Here is a 19,328-nt window from a genome sequence, read left to right on the forward strand (position 1 = left end):
AGTTGATGAGCGCGACCAGGGCGCACGATTTTCCCGCCAGAAGGAAGCGGAGTTGCACCAATCTTGCGTTCCGACGATGGACGATGGACAGGAAGCGCGGCAGACGACCCTGACAGAGAAGGGGGCAGCCAAGGTGGACTTGGTTCACTTGCTTGATATTTGTTCCCTACCTTCGCTACCATCTACGTCGCCATAAACAGCGATACTCAGCCTCCTCACCGTCTCTGTGGATTCCAGTCCCTCGCTCTCCCCGCCATGAAGGAGATCTAGATTGCCTCCACCCCGCAAAGAGGGCATCAGTCACTGAGGAGGTGTCTCCTCCTGTTCTCTCCTCGCCGTGCTGCGAGTCGAACTCCAGCGTCACCGATATGAGCGGGACGGCCTCGACAAGCGCTGCTGAGTCTTCCAAAGCTGCCGCTTCTTCGGCTGCCGCCTCTTCATCCTCCTCCTCCTCCCCTCTGCGGCGCGAGGTATACTCCCTCGTAGCTCGCTTGCGGGAGAACCCCAAGGATGCATCGCCTTATAGCACCCTCATCCCGGCCGCTATTGACTACATCAAGGCAACGGATACGGGGGCCAAGCAGACTCACTTTTTCTGTCCCAAGGATGGCGCAGCAGAGGCTGAATTGCACACCTGCATGCTCAGAGTGTTGAGCTTCAAGACCAATGACCTGATACAGGATTGGCTCAGCCGCCTGGCGAAGCATCTCTACGGATGCGTGGAATGCTACAAGGGCTTCATGCTCGCAAAGGAAGATCTCAGATCGAGCTTCCTAGCCGGCTACTCGGATGGGCAGATAGAACGATTCCTCTCGTTCCTTGACGAATGGGAAGAAGGCATCGCTCTAGAGCTCTGGAAGTCTCGCAAAGTCGGTCCAGGTGATGGCCTCGGCTTCCTCTCTCCTGCAGAGCTCTTTGCTTCTTTGACGGTGGCAGCAGTCAGAGATGAGATCTACAAGCTGTTCAAGCAGACGATGACTCCTCATAAGCTTGCCACGGCCATGAAACCCATCTCGCCTGGAGTCTTGCGCTTAGCCTTCGATGAAGACTCAAAATGCAGAGCCTGGGCCAACGTGCAACTACAGGAAGCACCTCATCCCGCCCCTCTGCCACAAGAGTTTTGCCAGACAAGGCCAGTGAGGAAGTTGTTGGCTGAGGCCGCCAAGGAGCTGTCGGAAGGTCCATTCCCGCAGAGAGCTCAACAGCTCTGGACAGCATTAGCATCGATAGCCTACCGCTGTGCACCAGCATCCCTTGCCTTGATGTCTGATCTCGTCTCTCGGAATCTGCACGATGCTGGACCAAGCTTACCCCTTATCCTACGAGTCTACGATGGGGTGTTGAAGGCGCAAGGGCCACGGCTTTGGGGTGACGATCGTGAGCAGGCATTGGTCAGCCTCGCCTCTGTCCTCGACAACGCAGCCTTCATACAGGCAATCGCTGCAGCTTCCGAAGCGGAACTGCTCGACTATACAGATTGGATGAGATCCTTTCTGACATCCGTTGCAGACGAGGAAGGCAAGGACGCCAATGGTACCGCCAACGATTCCTCTGCTAGACGGCAGGACACCCCTCCCACGACGAATACGTACGGCGAGGTACTGAAGCGCCTCATCCACTTCTTACTCGAGCGTATGCAGCAAGGCAACACCTCGTCCACTTCCCGACGGCTGGTCTTCGATCAAGGCACCTCTATCCTGCTCGAGGCCTTCGAGAGCATCACAGACCTTGCCTCCCCCGCCTTCACAACCATCTCACAAGTGGTTGGGCTTTACGCCCGTCCCATCACCAATCTCGTCTTCCGTGGGCAGCTACCGACCTCCAACGAGCGCCTGTCTATTGAACGCACTTCCCGTCAATTGGCAAAGAATCTCATACTGGCCATCTTTGAAGCAGACCAAGCTCTGGTCGCAGATTCGATTCGTCATCTGTCTGAGATCTCACATCGTCAATTGAGTAGATGGAAGAATAGGCAAAAGCCTGGACATCCGTCACGTGAGGACATCTACAAGATTGGCCTACAAGAAAAGTATCCATCGCCGAGCGTTTGCACGGAATTGTGGTCCAATGCCTATCAGTCTTTCAATGGCTCCGCAAGCAATCCTCGAGAGGTCGCAGATACAGCAGGGGTATTTCTGAAACCGCTGTCGAAGCTCATCCTATATGGCGAGCCCACTTTGAGCACGCATCTTCTGCCTCCGCCATCCAGTGCTCCCGAATCGTCGCGATACAACGAGTACAAGCAGGCCGTAAAAGCTTGCATTGTGGCCATCTCCAGGCGATTGAGAGTCATCAGAGGTGAATTGCCGATCTTGTTGACGGAATTGGTAAGTATATGATCACGCGCTGCGATAGGCTCGTGTCGATACTGACTCACCGCGTTTGATCCCCTCTGCGTCGACCAGTCTGAGTCGGACATGAGCAGTAGTAATCACGGCGGACTTCAAGAACAGTGTCTTCACTTGTCAGCAGAACTGGTTGCCCTGAATCTCAGTCCGGTCCCGGAGCTACACAAGGCTGCACAGAATGTCATACGAGCCGCCTACCCCGACGTAGAGAGCAGAGCCGATGTCTTCAGGGTCCTGCTTAGTGCGTCCACAGCGTCTCTGCATGGCGTTCGGTCCTCTTTAGAATTCTTTGTTCAAGCTTGCAGTGAGCTAGTGGAAGCCAACGATGCTGCGAAGTGGATTGTCAGAAGTGGAGCAGACATTCTTGACGTGCTCTGCAACCGCACTAGCGGTCTCCTTCGACCCGGCGCGGAGAATTCCCTGGTCGACCGTGAGAGGCAAGACAAGGAGCTCCTTGAAGAAGTCGTCCCTTCAATTTGGGAGCTAATGTGTCGCAGCATCGCTACCATCTTCCACAAGACGCCCAAGTGGTCCGAGCACATTGCAAAGGAAGACATGGTGGCATGGTTCCGAGATGTGACAATCTTTGCATCGCAGCTCACGGAAGAAGTTGGCACCATGCAGCGTGCTGCCAATGCCAAAAAGAGGGGCGAGAGGGAGCGCAGAGGAGCTGTGATCACCGAAGAAGAGGAAGAGATGGACAACTTCATCCTGTCCTGCCTGGCCCTACCTCTTGAGCAGGCAATCTCATGGCTGCGCATCAACGATACTGAAATCGTCGGGGAAACGCTGTCATACATTCTCAAAGCGCTTGATCGCTTTGGCGGGGAGGTAGAGCTTCCTCAGAAGATTGCAGACAAGATTCTCAAGTTCGTCAAGGAGCAGCTGGACATCGACGACCCCATCCAGCGAAAGACCGTGCTTTCTGTCGGCGAGCTGTTGGATTTGCAAGCCAGACTCGACCCGAGCATCAAAGCTATCACTATCAGCGACGAGGAGGAAGACGATGTCGTGCTCAGTAAGGCCTCATCTTCTATGGCGCTATCGCAGCGGGATTCTCAATCTGGTTGGCTGTCCTCTATGACTTCGCCTACTAGATCGCAGCAAAATCTGATTGCTGCCAAGGAGAAGCGGCGAAAGATGAAGCAGCAGAAACTTAGCTTCCCTGCCAAGCAAGTCATCGATGTCGACGGTCTGGACGATCGTGACCCTCCGCATGGAGGAAGCAGGGCCAAGGACATGGCTGAGGCCTTGCGTGGAAAGCAAGCGCAACAGCCCTCGGTTGTCGACATGCTCAAGACTGCCAAGCCAGCCGCAAGGCCTGTTACAAGCGCATCGGCTGGCACATCCGTCAACAAGTATAAGAGTGCGTCTGCCTCAGCTGTGCCGAAGAGAGCCGCAACAGCGCCATCGAGGTCAGCCAACCCAAATATGGCAGCCCTTCGCAAAGGCTTCGCTGCCCAGCCGAGGTCGTTTCCCGTCAATCCGAACGCCGTCCGGCGCGTGCCTCCGACAAACGCCAATTCCATGCCTGAGCCCAAAGCTCCTTCCGCATCTAGCACAGTGACGGGAGCTATTGCCGGCCACATGAGCAAGGGCCCTTCCAGAGAGGAAAGTGACGATGACACTTCCTCTAGTGATGACGACGATGACGACGAAGCAGCACCCAAAGGCTTAGCAGCTCTTGCATCTGCCACGCGTTCGCCGACGAAGGGGATCAAGATGGTCGCTGACCCTGCACCTCAACCGCGTCGTACCAAGCTTCTTGATGACGGTGGCCTTGACAAAGCCCGGCAGGAAAGGCTCGAGGCAGAGCGGAAGCGAATGCTCAGAACTCCACCCGATCTGCAGGCTCTGCATCTCGCAATCCTGTCGTGGGACTGGTACCACGTGTCAGACGTTCCTCCAGCCGCTCCTGGAACCGCCGGGATTGACCATCGCCCAGTGCCTGACAAGTTCGCAAATGCGAATGAGTACGCTGCCGTCTTCGGACCGTTGCTCATGCTCGAAGCTTGGGCACAGATGCAGAGTGCCAAGGACGACTTTTCTCGCGGTGTCATCCCAATGTATACGTGCGAAGTAGCAAGCAGGGTCTCCGTCGATGCCTTCATCGATGTCGGGCTCACAATGTCGAACACAACCCCTCGCAGCTTCCGTCTGGGAGACGCGGACATTGTCGTTCTCAGACAGCGACATGATGCCATTGAGGCTGGACAGCAATCTGGACAGGATCGAGTGGTTCTCGCCAAGGTGGAGCAATTCAAGAATCATCCCCAGGGTAGTCAGGTGACCCTGCGCTGTGCTCTTGACAATGATAAGCAGGGAGTGGCCTCTCGGCTGGTCAATCGCTCAGTCTGGGAGGTCGGGTCGCTGTTCAACTTGTCAACCCTTCATCGAGAGTTTGCTGCGCTGTTGACCGCGAGATACTACGACCTTGTTCGAGACATTCTACAAGCGAAGACGACCCCTCGGCGCAGAGCCACACCTTCTGAGATGCGTATGATGAAGGACAGCTACGGCGTCAATGAACCTCAAGCAGAGGCAATTCTGGGAGCTTTGCATTCAGATGGATTCACTCTGGTTCAAGGACCCCCTGGAACGGGAAAGACCAAGACGATTTGCTCTCTCGTCGCGCATTTCGTGGCTACTCGCAAAACTCCAGCTCCTATCGCGGTAGGGCAGGGACGGACTCCTGTCGCCCCTGTCACCAAAAAGCTACTCATGTGCGCCCCGAGTAACGCTGCCATCGATGAAGTGGCTAAGCGAGCCAAGCTCGGCTTCAAAGGGCCTGACGGACGAAATGTGAAAGTGAATGTTGTCAGACTCGGACGAGAGGATGCGATGAATGAAGCCACCAAGGACGTCTCCCTCGATGCTCTTGTCGAAGCTGCTTTGGCCAACAGCTCCGGTCAGGGCATCGATAATTCGGCCTTTGAACAGGCCCAGATCGAGTTGCGCTCTATCAGAGACGAGAGAGAGCGGAAGCAGCTCGAGCTCGAGCAAGCTAAGGCTTCGGTGAATGAGACTCTCATCAAGCATCTGGACCTCGAGATCCGTGCCCTCGGCTCAAAGCGTCTGACTGCTGCACAGAAGCTGGACGATGCTAGAGACAAACGGCAGACTGCATCTCGTAAGATGGATGCTGATCGACGAAGAGTGCGGACAGAGATTCTTCTCAATGCTGACGTCATCTGCACGACGCTTTCGGGAGCTGGACATGAAGCGTTGGTGTCACTGCCGATCGATTTTGAGACGGTGGTGATCGACGAAGCAGCCCAAGCGGTCGAGCTGTCCATCCTCATCCCTCTACGCTACGGTTGCAAGCGTTGCATCATGGTCGGAGATCCCCGCCAATTGCCTCCCACGGTGCTATCCAAGAAGGCTGTCACGCTCAAGTACTCGCAGAGTCTGTTCGTGCGTCTCTTCGAGCAGGCAAAGGATAGGGTGTACCTCCTGGGTATCCAGTACCGAATGCATCCGGAGATCTCCACATATCCTTCACAGCAATTCTACGGAGGCAGGCTGATCGACGGAGATGGCATGGCCCAGCTCACTGCGCAGACCTGGCACTCTGACCCGCTCCTCAAGCCATACCGTTTCTTTTCCATTCGAGGATTCGAGCAGAGCTCACGAGGCCACTCCTTCATCAATGTTGAAGAAGCACAAATAGCTGTGGCGCTCTATGCTCGCTTGCGAAGGGCGGCGCCTGGCTACAATTTTGACGGCAAAGTCGGCTGTGTGACTATGTACAAGGGCCAAGTTGAAGAGCTGAAGCGCAGATTTGCTCAAAGCTTCGGCGCCGACATTGTCCAGCGCGTAGACTTCAATACCGTCGATGGCTTCCAGGGTCAGGAGAAGGAGGTTATCATCTTGAGCTGTGTCAGGAGCGGTCAAAAGGGTCTCGGTTTCCTCACGGATGGAAGGCGTATTAACGTCGCCATTACCCGAGCAAAGTCGAATCTCTTCATCGTCGGAGACGCCGAAGGGCTGCGTAATGCCTCGACTCAGGATGGACTGTGGAGGATGCTTGTTGACTCTGGCAAGGCACGGGGAGTAGTTCAGGACGCTTCGGTCGACATGCTCAAGTCGGGAATTAACGGCAGGGGAGCAGTGGTTGCGCCGAAGCCCTCTGGCGGAAGACCAAGACCGGCTGGATGGGTACAAATGGAAGCGAACTGTATCAGAGGCCCGCCTGCTACTTCTACGCCGGCGTCTGCCCCGGGCACACCAGTCAAGCGAGGAGCTGACGCCATTGCGGGAGATCGCACCACATCGTCCTCCCCGGCCACGAAGAGGGCTAGGCCGAACGAGAGCGTCCGGCCTTCTGCAGCAGTCACCTCTCCTGCACGTCCGACGGCAGCCTCGAGCCCAGCGCAGTCGGTGCCTATACGTCCCTCTCCCCAGGCTTCGGGTCTCAGTGCAGCTCCGAGTCCAGGTCCAGCAGGCGCAGCAGCGCCTCGTCCTCCTCCTTCCCGTCCTCCCCCAGCAGGCATAAACGTCGACAACCTGCAAACGCGCAGACCTGGCTCGGGTCTGGGTGCGCCTTCTGGACCAGCAGGGATGAGGGGTGGTATGCAGGCCCGTCCGCCCATGCGACCGCCGTTGCGTGGACCTCCAAGACCTTCAGGACCACCTGGAACAGGGGGAGGACCGCGCCCGCCTGCTAATGGTAATGGTAATGGTAATGGCAACGGGGGAGCCTCTAGTGGTCCATCCCAGGCGGCTTTGGATGCGGTATTTGTCAAGAAGAAGAAGCGGTAGAGTAGAGAGAGACATGAGGAGGGAGAGAGGAGGTAGGGCGGTGCAGGGTCGTGTGATCATCTCTTGTGGCGTTTCTACCAGCATGTTCATCCCATCAGCACAGCACAGCACAGCATGTACAAGCATCATCATCATCACCTACCTACTCGATCCTCGACGACCACATCATTCATGCATGCATGCATGCATGCATCTCACGTCACCAAGCGCAATATACCTTCTTTTTGCATTACAGTTACATTTACATCAGTGTCTACGTGACGAAAACCCTTGTCACAACCGCTTCTGACCTCCCTCGCGCTGACATCCCCCTCCTGCGAGCACCGCCTCTACACGGTCGGACCCACCTCCCCTCCTGCAGGTGCTGTAGCAGCCGCCCCTGCACCAGGCCCCGCCCCCGCCCCAGCCTGAAGTGTAGCCATCACTTCGGCATAGAAGGTCTGCAGGGCAGCAGGCTCGGCACAAAAGGCCTCGAATTCCCTACGTGTGCGATCTGGGTCTGGAAGGACAGAGGAGGCGTGCTCGTCGCTGCCTTCGTGCGGTTGCGCGCCTGGGCCGAGGCCGAGACCGGCTCGTCCGCCATTACCACCGTTACCGCCGCCGCCACCTCGAGTTGGGAAACCCCTCCCGACTGGCCCGCCCTGGGCGTACCTCCCTCCTCTGCCTGCTTCCACGCCGACAGCGCCTGCTCTACCATTGCCTCCCGATGCACCCCCATTCCCACCACCTGCACCCCCCGCAAGGTGATGGGAGTTAAAGAGTCGATTGTTAAGCCAGAGGAAACCCTCGGCTCCTCCCACCACCTGCACAAAAGCCACTCCGCTCCTGTGTACAAATTGCGAGTAGTCAAATCGACTCGGCCTGGACTGGTAGATGATCTCAACGCCCGAGGGGTAGCGATCTGACGCCTCTTGGTCCAGCACAAAGCCAAAGCGCCTCAGTAGAGCCCACTCGAAGTATTCGCTTGGGTTGACGTGTGGGGGTAGGAAACTGACGTAGCTTGAAGTCGGTGGGGGATCGAGGGAGAGGTGGATCTGGATGGGCGCTTGGAAGGGGTTGTGCTTGCTCACATCGCAAATCTGCCCGATCGGAGCTTCGATGAGACGAAGACCGTACCGCTCTACGATGCGTGTCCAGTTCTGGACAGTGTCCTCGATGAAGCGGGCAGTGGTGCCGAGCCATTGTAGTTGGGCATTGAAGCCATTGGCTGGGTTGTGGGCGATGTCGTAATGCAAGAAGGCAGTCTCTGCGCGATCAGATTTGCGAGAGGGGTCGACGTCGATGATGAGCGAGCGAGACATCTTCATCCTTCGACGAGGAGCGCTGCTGCTAGTCGGATCCTTGGTGATAGACGCACTCCGAACGATGCCTTCAGAGACATCTCCAGTCTTGCTCTGAGCAGCGACCCTCTTCTTTCCAAGTGCCTTGGTAGCATACTCGTCTTTGAGTCTGTAGAAGTAGTGTCCATCGAGGAATCCGTGAGCTGCATGGACGTGCTTGAACAGCCCTGCCTTCATTAGCTTATCGCCCCATTCCACTGCCTCGTCACGATTTCGTACATCTGCGTACTCGCACGAAAGCCACGTAGTAAAGTCCGTGCCGGTGAACGTAGCAGTGTAAAGCTTGCGATTCCATAGTCGATCTTCGATTTTGAGACCGTGCTTCTCGTTTGCCATGTTGACAGCTATGCTGTCCAGAGCGACGTCTTTGATATGCTTCTTGACGGCACGGCTCGAAGCCTTCTGCGCTTGCACAGCCTGCTCGACCTCCTCGTCTTCGACAATGGCTGCTTCCATTTGCTTCATGAATTTGTCATCCCACATGCTCGCCGAAGGGTCCAAGCTTGTAGGAATAAAGCGAAGAAGAGCAGCGACCCGCGCTCTACCGGTGCTATCGCTACCGGCCCCCCTCCCCTTCCATCGGTTCCGAGCGAATTGATCCGCAAGTCTGTCCATACCAGCCAGCCTGGTCTCTTCCTCGTCCAGAGGCTCACCAGTAGCAGCATTCATCGGAGGTAGCGGCCCTTCAGCAGGAACGATGACAAATCGCGTTCGCCAGTATCTCAGGTCATCGCTGAATTTGTCCTCTTCGGCGTGTCCAGCGACGAGTGAGTCCAGATATGTCCAGTCGTACGTCCCAAACTCGGGGTACTTGAATGTGGTGTTTACTCGTTGGTAGCCTGGTAGATTGCGGGGCCAAATGCAACAAGTGTATGCCAGTGGCGAAGTGTCGTAGGGCATCTTGCGGATGTACCGCTCGACGTTGATGGCACTGGCCGCTCGATCGTACGAAATTCTGTGGATTTGATTCGACATTCCCAGCAAGATCGGGTTACCAGAGGTGAGTGTGCCAGGTTGGAAGAGCTCAGAGGGATTGTGCAAGCTGAAGTTGCTCCGCCCTGGGTTGCTCGCAAATCTCCGGGAGGACAGGGCAGTACTGCGAGATGTAGCTGCTGCATTCTGCTCCTTCTTCAGCGGTACAATGAATTGGAAGCCTTGGGCGAGCCGCTGGGAAGTCAATTCTCGAAGGACTGCTAGCGCTGGCGCTTGATTCTGTGATCGCTTGACGAGGAAGCTTGACAAGTCAGACGATACCGATAGTGTGTGGGGGTATTCGGCCCACTGCTCGTGCAGCTCTTGCTCGGTGGGAAGATAGTGTGTTGTCAACGGCAGACAAGCCGGAGTAGTGATACTCTTCCATTTGATCGAGTGTCGGTTGAGCCGACGAGGGAACAGATGTTGCCAGCGCTGCAGTTGAGTAGAGACTACGCTGGTGTTCATCAAGCTCTTCCGAGGGTTGGAAGGGTTCACCAGGGTCTGCTTCTCAATTTGGGCTCGCTGGGCGTACCTTGCCCGAGCCTCTTCCTCGTCGAGAGCTTGCTCATAGGCTTCTTGCTCGCGATTGATCTCCGCATCTGCGTTGGTCAAACGAGCTCTACTTGAGCCTGCCTCGCCGCCTGGCCGTGGAGACGTCTTTGTTGAGCTGGATCCGGCCGAGGTTGAGGTGATCGGCACGGGACGCGGCCCGCCCGTCTCCCTCTCTTGGTCCTTTGAAACGTCCTCAAGTAGATTGCGACGACTGGGTGAGTTCTTCAGAATGGCTTTGATCCTTAACGACGCGAGCGATGGCCCCGCTTGCGAAGAAGCCTCGTCATAGGTCCCCTCACCATTCTCTGACTTGATAAGTTCGCGGGACGAGGGCGAGCCGATGCTTGGGGACCTGCCTCCTTTGAGCGAGGACCACAACCATTTGTAGCCCTTCTGCTGTCTGGCCTTCTTTGGATCATTGATAGCAATAATCTTTGGTTTTTCCTCCTCTTCCGGCGAGGGCAGTTCGTCTATCATATCAGCATACTGTGTGGGAGCGACCAGCGCTTCAGCTTTTCCAGGCTGCTGCCCTGGCCGAAGACTGCGATTCATCGTCGCAACGCTTCGTAAGGAGGCCGGACGAGACGAAGTGAAGTCAGAGAAGTCACCGCTGATAGATGATGCCATGGAGAAGTAGCGGCTTCTTTCCCTGACCGAGGGACTCGAGATTGGCGAATCATGGAGTCGCAATCTCGCACGAGGGGATTCCACCAGTGAGTTCCGATTCGAGTCATGGACCTGATGAGCTTCGTCGGCAAGTGTCACTCCGTCGTCCTCAGCATGTGACTCCAAGGTCGGTCTGCCCAGCATAGAATCTCTCCCGGGACGGCTATGTCTCTGAGCCTTTGGAAGCGCAGTAGCGCCAGCAGCAGCCTTTTCCGTTGTGATCGCCGCTGCAATTGCTTCTCTCTCTTCATAGCTGCCCGGCAGCCAGCCAGAGGCAGCGGCTACACTCATCATGCTTCTATTCCCGGCGCCCGACGCAAGGAGCGATCTGTTCCTGGCGTGCGTGGACGCATTCTCCAGATCTCGAAAGGTCTCTCGGTCGAAGCGCTCTCTCAATGCTCGCCTCTGCTCTCGCGATGTCAGCTTGTCGAGGAGATTGGAACTACTGCTGCGCACAGTGTGAGCTCCTCCAGAGCTGCCTCCGCCTGGTGGCAGTGATCTGGGCAGCGAGAAGCCAGCACTGGGGTATGTTGGATCGCCAGCAATCATCCTCAGGTCTAAATACGGCAGAGAGATGTCGCTAATTTCATTCTCCATATACCCGATCTGTTGAATCTCTTGCATCTTCACTCGAGGGACGAATCGATCCCTTCTGAAAGGCTTGTCTTGCTGCAAGTTGTAGAACGAGGCATCGATCCAGTGTGGTATAGAGTAGAATTCCATCTGAAGTGCCTCGGGGGCGGAGTGAATACCTCGAGGTGTCTTGACCGAGTCGTAGTAGAGCGGATCAGGAGGTCCAGAGCTAGGCTTTGCTCCGTGCGGGGCGCTGCTACCGGCGAATTGAGAGAACGAGGAAGAGGCTGCTCCTTTGTAGCCAGCCCTCCTGCCCGAGCGCAGGTGGGACGCAGACTCCGCGGTCGGATCAGGTATTTGACTCCTGAAATGGAATAGAGGAACGGAGTGCAGGGGCATCTTCGTCAAACAAACCAGATCGAGACCGATACCATTATCGATCATTCTCTCAGTCGTCATCCGCAGCCACTTCTTATCCACCCGAAAGTGGCCCGTACCAGCGGTAATGATGACGAGATCCAATCCGGTTCTATTCAGGTCTCGATCAATGTAGTGCTTGTCGAAGGGATTCAGAGCCAGATTGATGGCCTCGAGGATGTTTCCTTCGTGAGACGCTGCGACGCGCCCAGCTAACAGTGCACGATCTCGACGCAGAAGATCTGCATGCTGTTCCTCTTGCCAAGGTGCTCCTGCCGGACCCGCGACTGGTCTGCGGATCAGCAAGATGTCGTGCTCGAAGCGCCAGTGCTCTTCCTTTAGCATCAGCGACACCTCGCTCCAATTCGAGCTTGACTCGAGGTCGACGAGTACCTTGTAGTAGTCGATGTAATGCCTTCCACCGGCGCCTTCCTCCTTGAGGACAGGTAGACCGACCTCATCTAGCATGTGTAGCTCGCTCTCATCGTACCATACGCGAGCGAAGAGAGTTATGCTAATGACGTGATTGGTAGCTGCGCTTCGCCAGCGCCGGAGCAGCTCTGGCAGGAAGCCAGTCACGGCCTTTTCATAGTATAGCTCCCCATCTTCGTCAAAGTCCCACATCTCCTTTCCAAGTTGTATGAAGAGGTGGTACTTCGCAGACTCAGAACGGAAGATTGTCTTGGTTTCCGGAGCTACGTAGCCTGAAGAAACTTTGCGCTGGTCTATGAATATCGACCCAACTGTAGCCCTCACACTGCCTACCAAGTTCACCTTTTGGCCGAAGTAGACACAAGTGTCTTCGAGGGATGCAGTCAATCGCCACATGTCGGCTCTCCCGACGTATTGGTCTCGGAAGAAGAGCTCTACATGAGAGATGGTGCGAGATGAGCGAGCAACTCGGGAGAGGATGACCTCGCTGCGATTGTTGAAGCCATAGCGTGTTGCAATGTTCTTGGAAACGCTGAGCTGAACGTTGCTGGCCTTGCTTGTTGACTCGGACTCATGCCCGCTCTGACTAGGGCGAAAGACGAAGGAGCCATCGTGGGGAGCGCCTTTCTTCTTACGACGGCGATGGTCATTGTCGAAGTCTTCGGGACGTGGGCCTGGCAGCTGTGAGACCTCATATACTTCGTTTTCGCCCAGTGGACCGAACAGCTTTGCAATTTCGGGATTCAAGACGACTTCGCTAGTGCTGAAATTGGGAGGCTCATGAATCCAAATGATCACAGGCCGCGATGTGAGGGTGGGCCGGCTGCCGTCAGTGTGCCTAGAGGAGGACCTGCGACGATTTGCCGAAGTGGATGTTTCCGCAGGAGTGAGTGCCATAGTACGCCGTGTACTGGCCTCTCTATCCCGAGTGGAAGGGCCGGAGCGACTGGTGGAAGTCGGCGAGGGCGGCCGCGAAGACGAGGAAGACGGTGTGGGTGCCATGCCTGCGATCTCCAGAGGCAAGCAGACGCAGGCTGCGCAGGGAGAGGGTGCCGATATGCTTCTCTGAATTGGTGCGTGTTATCTCAGAAGCATCACGGCGAGGATATGTGGAGGGATCGCTGCTTCGTCGCCTGCTCCGAGGCCGAGGGTGAGACGATGAGGGCTGTAGCAGGATCACTTCAGAAGATGGAGGAGGAAGGCGGTGGTATGGTAGAGTATGGCGAAGGGCGAGTCTGCCTGTGCGTCTGCCTGGGTGGGTGAAGCTTTCTCTTCCCGTGAGGCTTCCTTATCCGAGAGGGTCCATGCGTCGTCCGTCTGTCCGTCGTCCGTCGTCCGTTGTGCGCCGTGCGTGTGCCTGGGTCAAGGTTGCGCGCGCACTCGAGCCTCGGGGCGATGACCCACACTCGATCGCACCGTGAGAGGAGCAGCAGCCGCCTCCGCCTATCCTTCCCATCGTCAGCTCCCCGTATCGCAGCACTCCCCACCTCCAGCAGCATCACCTCGGATCAATCAACAGGTCAAGCCAGACTTGGACACTTCAGGCAGCACCATACTTCCACGCACCTCGATTCACATCGGCGCTGCCCCTCTGCCGCCACCTGCACCGCCAACCGCCTCGCCTCCTCTTCCCGCTTGCGACACTCCACCTCACCCCCTGCCTGATTGCCCGTCATGTCTGGCCCTCAGATGAGCGACCGTGAGCTCTTCGAGATCAACGCAAAGGCTGCGTGAGTGGTCGCTGCCCAACTGAGGAACTTACTCGGCAGAAGAGGACCTGCCCGCACGCCCTCCTTGCTCACTCCACTTCACATTCATCTCGCCCCCGCCTCACAGCGTCAAGAACTACGACGTCGACCCGCGCCTGGGTGAGTCGATCATGGGACCCCTTTTTTGGCTGGCCAACGACTGACTGAGTCATTCCGGCCCCCTTTATCCACGCTTCACAGACTACCGAACTGTATCTGCCATCAATGGGTGAGTTGCAGATCTGTCCTGTCCGTGGCTGACTGCCCGCATGTACTGATGGCACCCGCACCTGTCCGCCGCTCTCGACAGTCCCCTGGTCGTCTTGGACAACGTCAAGGTAAGTCGCCGTCTATGTCTGCGCTCGTCCGTCGCAACGGTACATCAGACTGACTCAGTCTCCACTTCACCATCCACATTCCCTTGCAGTTCCCATCTTACAATGAAATCGTGTCTCTGACCCTGCCCGATGGATCTCGCAGAGGAGGTCAGGTGCTCGAGGTCAGTGGTTCAAAGGCTGTCGTGCAAGTCTTCGAGGGAACATCGGGTATCGATGTCAAGGAGACCCACATCGAGTTCTCCGGCGCCAGCATGAAGCTGCCCGTTTCGGAAGACATGTTGGGTAGGATCTTCAACGGAAGTGGTCAGCCAGTGGACAAGGGTCCCAAGGTATTTGCAGAGGACTACCTGGACATCAACGGTGAGTCACCATCGGGAACAGAGATGATGTGCGGTATTTCTACTATTGTCGTACTGACAAGCTCCCTTTTCTGCTCTCAGGTGCTCCCATCAACCCCTATGCCCGAGTCTACCCTGAGGAGATGATCCAGACCGGTATCTCCACAATCGATACCATGAACTCGATCGCTCGTGGCCAGAAGATTCCCATCTTCTCTGCCGCCGGTCTGCCTCACAACGATATTGCCGCTCAGATCTGTCGTCAGGCTGGTCTGGTCAAGAAGCCCGACTCGGGTAAGGACTCGCGACCCACAAAGGGTATTCACGATGACCACGAGGACAACTTCTCCATCGTCTTTGGTGCTATGGGTGTCAATATGGAGACTGCTCGCTTCTTCAAGCAGGACTTCGAGGAGAATGGATCTCTCGACCGTGTCACCCTGTTCCTGAATTTGGCCAACGACCCAACCATTGAGAGGATCATTACCCCTCGTCTGGCCTTGACCACTGCCGAGTACTACGCGTACCAGCTGGAGAAGCACGTCTTGGTCGTCTTGACAGACATGACCTCGTACGCCGATGCTCTACGAGAGGTCTCGGCAGCCCGAGAGGAGGTGCCCGGACGACGTGGATACCCCGGATACATGTACACGGATTTGTCTACCATCTACGAGCGAGCCGGTCGTGTGGCAGGACGAAACGGATCCATCACCCAGATCCCCATTCTGACCATGCCCAACGACGACATCACCCACCCCATTCCCGATCTGACGGGTTACATCACAGAGGGTCAGATCTACGTCGACCGTCGGCTGCAGAACAAGCAGATTTTCCCTCCTATCAACGTGCTACCCTCGCTGTCCAGGTTGATGAAGTCCGCCATTGGAGCCAAGCACACGCGTGCTGACCACTCGGATGTATCGAACCAGCTCTACTCGCTGTATGCTACCGGTCAGGATGTGGCTGCTCTCAAGGCCGTCGTTGGAGACGACGCGCTGTCGAGCGAAGACAAGCTTGCTCTGCAATTCCTGGACAAGTTTGAGCAGCAATTCGTGCAACAGGGAGCCTACGAGTCGCGTACCATCTTTGAGTCGCTGGACATTGGATGGTCGCTGCTGCGAATCTTCCCCAAGGAGATGCTGAACCGAATCTCGCCAAAGATTATGAAGGAGTATTACTCGAAGCGGTCTACTCAGCAGCAGCAGAAGAAGGACGACGAGGAGAGTGATGAGCAGAAGAAGAAGGACAAGTCGACGAGGGACAGCGGAGATGATGGGGATGACAAGAAGGAAGAGGGATCGAAGAAGGACGATGACAAGCTGGTCGACGCCTAGAGTGGGATCAAGAGCAGGCAGGTTGTCGTGGCCATACGCTCTCTCCCCCCTTCCCTTTTCTCTTCTCTACTATTGTTTGCGATCGCTTCTTCTCTCGATTGTCTCGCCCCCTGCGAAATAGGATGCGCTACTCTACTCTGCTTTGGTTTGCTCACCCCGCGAATTGTATGGTGATCGTGCAAAGGTGCTTACCAATGTCAAGAGTCCTTGCTGCTCCTGCTCACCTTCTTGTTGACTGCCTACCTGCCAGGTGTGCCTTGACAGGGCGTCAACCACACCACCTCTACTGTACTATGCCCTTTGACATTGCCCTCCATCCCTCCATCCCGCCCATCCCTCCACCTCTGACCCTCGCTTGCGGGACAAAGCTGCAAGTGGGCGCAAAGTGCCAGTGCCAGTGTCAGTGCGAGCGGGGCAGGGGAAAGGGCAAGGCATCAGGCAAGGGAACGGTTCGGCGTCTTTTGCCCGGCGTGGGGTGGGTGCTTAGTGGGCGTGTGCGAGTGGGAGTGGAGCAAGTGAATGTAGTACCTGGCTATGGTCTGGTATGGGTAGCTGAGTCCTTCTCTTCTTACTACTCCCTCCTCCTATCTTCTGAGACCATCACATCATCCGCTGCAGATCCCCAAATAGCCTGCCTAGTCCTAGAACGACCAGGGCCACCTCTTCCTCGATATCCACACTCCGCCATCAACTCCGATCTGTCGATCGTCTCCACTCTTTGCACGCCTCACGCCTGGCCCCGGTCTTGGTTCTTCTTGTGAGGCCAGACGCAAGCAGCCACGGAAAGGGACACGGACGAGCAAGGACTGACAAGGATCAGGCACAAAGCACAAGCACAGGCAGACAGACAGACAGACAGACAGGCAGACGCAACGCAACACCAGCACCAAGCAACCAAGCCAAGGACAAGAAAGGCACTTTGACACCTTCTTCCTATCGTTCCCACTCGCTTTCACACCTCTCCGTGAGCACGGCTTGCTCCGGCTCCATCATCATCATCATCAGACAGAGCACTAGGCACCTGCGAGATCTTATCCTGCTCGCAGTGAGCGCAAGGACCTCGACCAGCTCGCAGACACTCGGGGGGCTTGCTAGACCAGTAGGGCCCAAGCAAGCGCAACAAAGGGCTTCTTCTGCCAAGCAGTCAGATAGATACGCAGTCCGGCTTCTCTTCCCTCCTTCGGCTGACCGTATCCATACAGTCATCTACAGCTTCTTGCGCAGCAGGATTCACCCATTGCAGCTCATATCGCCTGCTCTTCTTCCTACCGAGCACCTTCATTTCCACCTTCCGTGTACCAGCGAGACACTCTAGCCCCTCAGGATGTCCAGCGTACGCAAGAAGCGCAATTTCAAGGGGCTGCAACTAGGCGAGTCACCCCTCTCCTCCACCACACCCTCCCTCTCCGCCTCTTCCTCGTCTTCATCAGCACTAGCAAGTAGCAACGCAGCAGCAGCAGCAGGTCTCAGCGGGTCCGCAGAAGCCTCTCCCTCCTCTGCTTCCTCCTCCCACCTCTTTCGAACGATCAATTCGCGTACAACACCCAACTCTTCGACGCTCTCTCAAACCTCCTCCTACCCTCAATCCGCCATCGAAATCGAGTCTGCCTCTGGCGCTAGCTATCACAATACCCTCACTGAGCAGCTCAAGAATTTGGAATTGGGAGTGGAATACAAGTTGGATTTAAAGAATGAGGATTTAAAGGTATTGAATGAGTTGGGGAGTGGGAATGGAGGGACGGTATGCAAGGTTGTGCATGAGAAGACGGGCACGGTCATGGCCAAGAAGGTGAGTCGGGCAGGGTCTCGGCCTCATCGGTGAGAGGGGAGTAAGCAAATGACCTCCGATCTTCTTCTTTCCCCTCCCTCCCCTCCCCTTCAGACGGTCTTCATCGATGCCAAACCAGCAGTGCGGAAACAGATCCTTCGAGAGCTTCAAATCCTCCACGAATGCAATTCGCCCTACATTGTCAGCTTCTATGGGGCATACATGAATGAGCCTCACATTTGCATGTGCATGGAGTACATGGATAAGAGGTACGTTCGTCGACGTCCAAGGCATGTGGCAGACAGGTAGCGTGGGTAGCCAAGCTAGAGATTGCTTACCTCGATTGTGTACATACTTCTCCTCCAAGCTCTCTGGATACCATCTGGAAGAAGTGGGGACCTATACCGGCCGATATCTGTGGGCAAGTGGGACTGGTAGTCGTCCATGGCCTTACCTATCTGTACGATGTTCATCGCATCATCCATCGAGGTACGTTCGGGTCATACAAATTCGCTTGATTTGGTGAGCTCAAGGCTGACGCCGCTTTTACGGTCTTGCCTCCCTTAGATGTCAAGCCTTCGAACATTCTGGTCAACTCACAAGGGCAGATTAAGCTCTGCGACTTTGGAGTGTCAGGAGAGCTGATCAATAGCATCGCAGACACTTTTGTCGGGACAAGTACTTACATGAGCGTGAGTTGAAGATGCATGAAGCCTTTGCGCACATACAGTAGAGTACTTTAACTGATGTTCTCCCCCCCCCCCCCCCCATTGCTGTTCGATGTCGCAGCCGGAGCGTATTCAAGGTGACCAATACAGTGTCAAGTCGGACGTCTGGTCACTAGGGATTACCATCATCGAATTGGCCTTGGGGCGTTTCCCCTTTGCCGAGGAGGGAGAAGACTCCGAAGAAGGTTACGACTACAACGAAGAGGACGACGATGATGATCTGCGGGGTACACTGAGCCCAAGTGGACACAGTCGGCGGAGTAGGAGCGGCGTCAGTCTCGATGGAGGCGGTGGAAGCTCGAGTCAGATGAGCATGCTAGAGCTCCTACAACGCATCGTCAATGAACCTCCGCCAAGACTACCCGCAAGCTCGTCCACGTCCTCCACTTCCTTCCAATCGTCCTCTTCAGCCACCTCTGGTAGTGGTGGTGGAGGTTCCCGCACTAAATCCTCCCGAATCACCTTTCCCGAGGACCTCTGCGCCTTTGTGGACCTGTGTGTCAGTAAAGACCCCAATGTGCGGCCTACACCAAAGGAACTGACCAAGCAGGGGTATATGGTCAAGTGTGAGAAGAGGAAAGAGACGGGATTGGTTGATGTCAAGGGATGGGTGGATCGACTTGTGTGAGCTGGATGTGGGTGGCTAGACGGTAGACGTGGATCCTCCTGGCGAGCAATGCTTGCCAGACTAGTCCCGAGAACAGAACGAAACACAGCAGTGGTGTCATTGGCGCCCCCCGCCTGCAGTGTCCCCTCACTCACTCATTCCCCTTCCGCCCCCCCCCCCCCCTCCCTCTCTCCCCCTTCTATTTTCCCCTTTCCCGTCCATGTCTATATCTCTCACTCTCCGCTCTCGCTGTCGCTCGAAACCAATACAGTAGCACGTCCCTTCTGTTCCCCTGCGGTCTGTTCGTCCTTGAATAGACAGAGTGGTGCGTCCTGTAGACTAACATAGCCTATGCCGACCTCTACGCCATTGCCGAGATCTTCGCGCCTCGACGCCAGGGGTG

General features: G+C 56.1%; 4 protein-coding genes across 4 annotated transcripts; 3 read left to right on the forward strand and 1 right to left on the reverse strand.

The window, feature by feature from the left end:
* Positions 1-107: 107 nt before the first annotated feature.
* On the forward strand, positions 108-7,345 carry BCV69DRAFT_314405 (hypothetical protein). Its single transcript, XM_025495113.1, has 2 exons — positions 108-2,327; positions 2,406-7,345. Exons 1-2 carry the CDS (start codon positions 369-371, stop codon positions 7,107-7,109), a joined length of 6,663 nt encoding a protein of 2,220 aa, XP_025346006.1. The 5' UTR covers positions 108-368; the 3' UTR covers positions 7,110-7,345.
* Positions 7,326-13,304, reverse strand: BCV69DRAFT_284821 (hypothetical protein). Its single transcript, XM_025493181.1, has one exon. It carries the CDS (start codon positions 12,959-12,961, stop codon positions 7,439-7,441), a length of 5,523 nt encoding a protein of 1,840 aa, XP_025346007.1. The 5' UTR covers positions 12,962-13,304; the 3' UTR covers positions 7,326-7,438.
* A 235-nt stretch (positions 13,305-13,539) lies between these two features.
* BCV69DRAFT_284822 (putative VMA2-H+-ATPase V1 domain 60 kd subunit, vacuolar) lies at positions 13,540-16,049 on the forward strand. The gene is made up of 6 exons (XM_025493182.1): positions 13,540-13,794; positions 13,901-13,932; positions 14,014-14,041; positions 14,123-14,150; positions 14,240-14,510; positions 14,591-16,049. The coding sequence occupies exons 1-6, from the start codon at positions 13,739-13,741 to the stop codon at positions 15,820-15,822; spliced, it is 1,647 nt and encodes a 548-aa protein (XP_025346008.1). The 5' UTR covers positions 13,540-13,738; the 3' UTR covers positions 15,823-16,049.
* A 1,097-nt stretch (positions 16,050-17,146) lies between these two features.
* Positions 17,147-18,946, forward strand: BCV69DRAFT_288336 (Pkinase-domain-containing protein; the record flags this gene model as incomplete). The annotated part of the gene is made up of 5 exons (XM_025493618.1): positions 17,147-17,611; positions 17,705-17,859; positions 17,958-18,079; positions 18,158-18,282; positions 18,380-18,946. The coding sequence occupies 5 exons, from the start codon at positions 17,147-17,149 to the stop codon at positions 18,944-18,946; spliced, it is 1,434 nt and encodes a 477-aa protein (XP_025346009.1).
* Between the last annotated feature and the right edge of the window lie 382 nt (positions 18,947-19,328).

Source organism: Pseudomicrostroma glucosiphilum (assembly GCF_003144135.1).
Source record: "Pseudomicrostroma glucosiphilum strain MCA 4718 unplaced genomic scaffold BCV69scaffold_14, whole genome shotgun sequence".
In the NCBI taxonomy this organism is placed as follows: Eukaryota; Fungi; Basidiomycota; class Exobasidiomycetes; order Microstromatales; family Microstromataceae; genus Microstroma; species Microstroma glucosiphilum.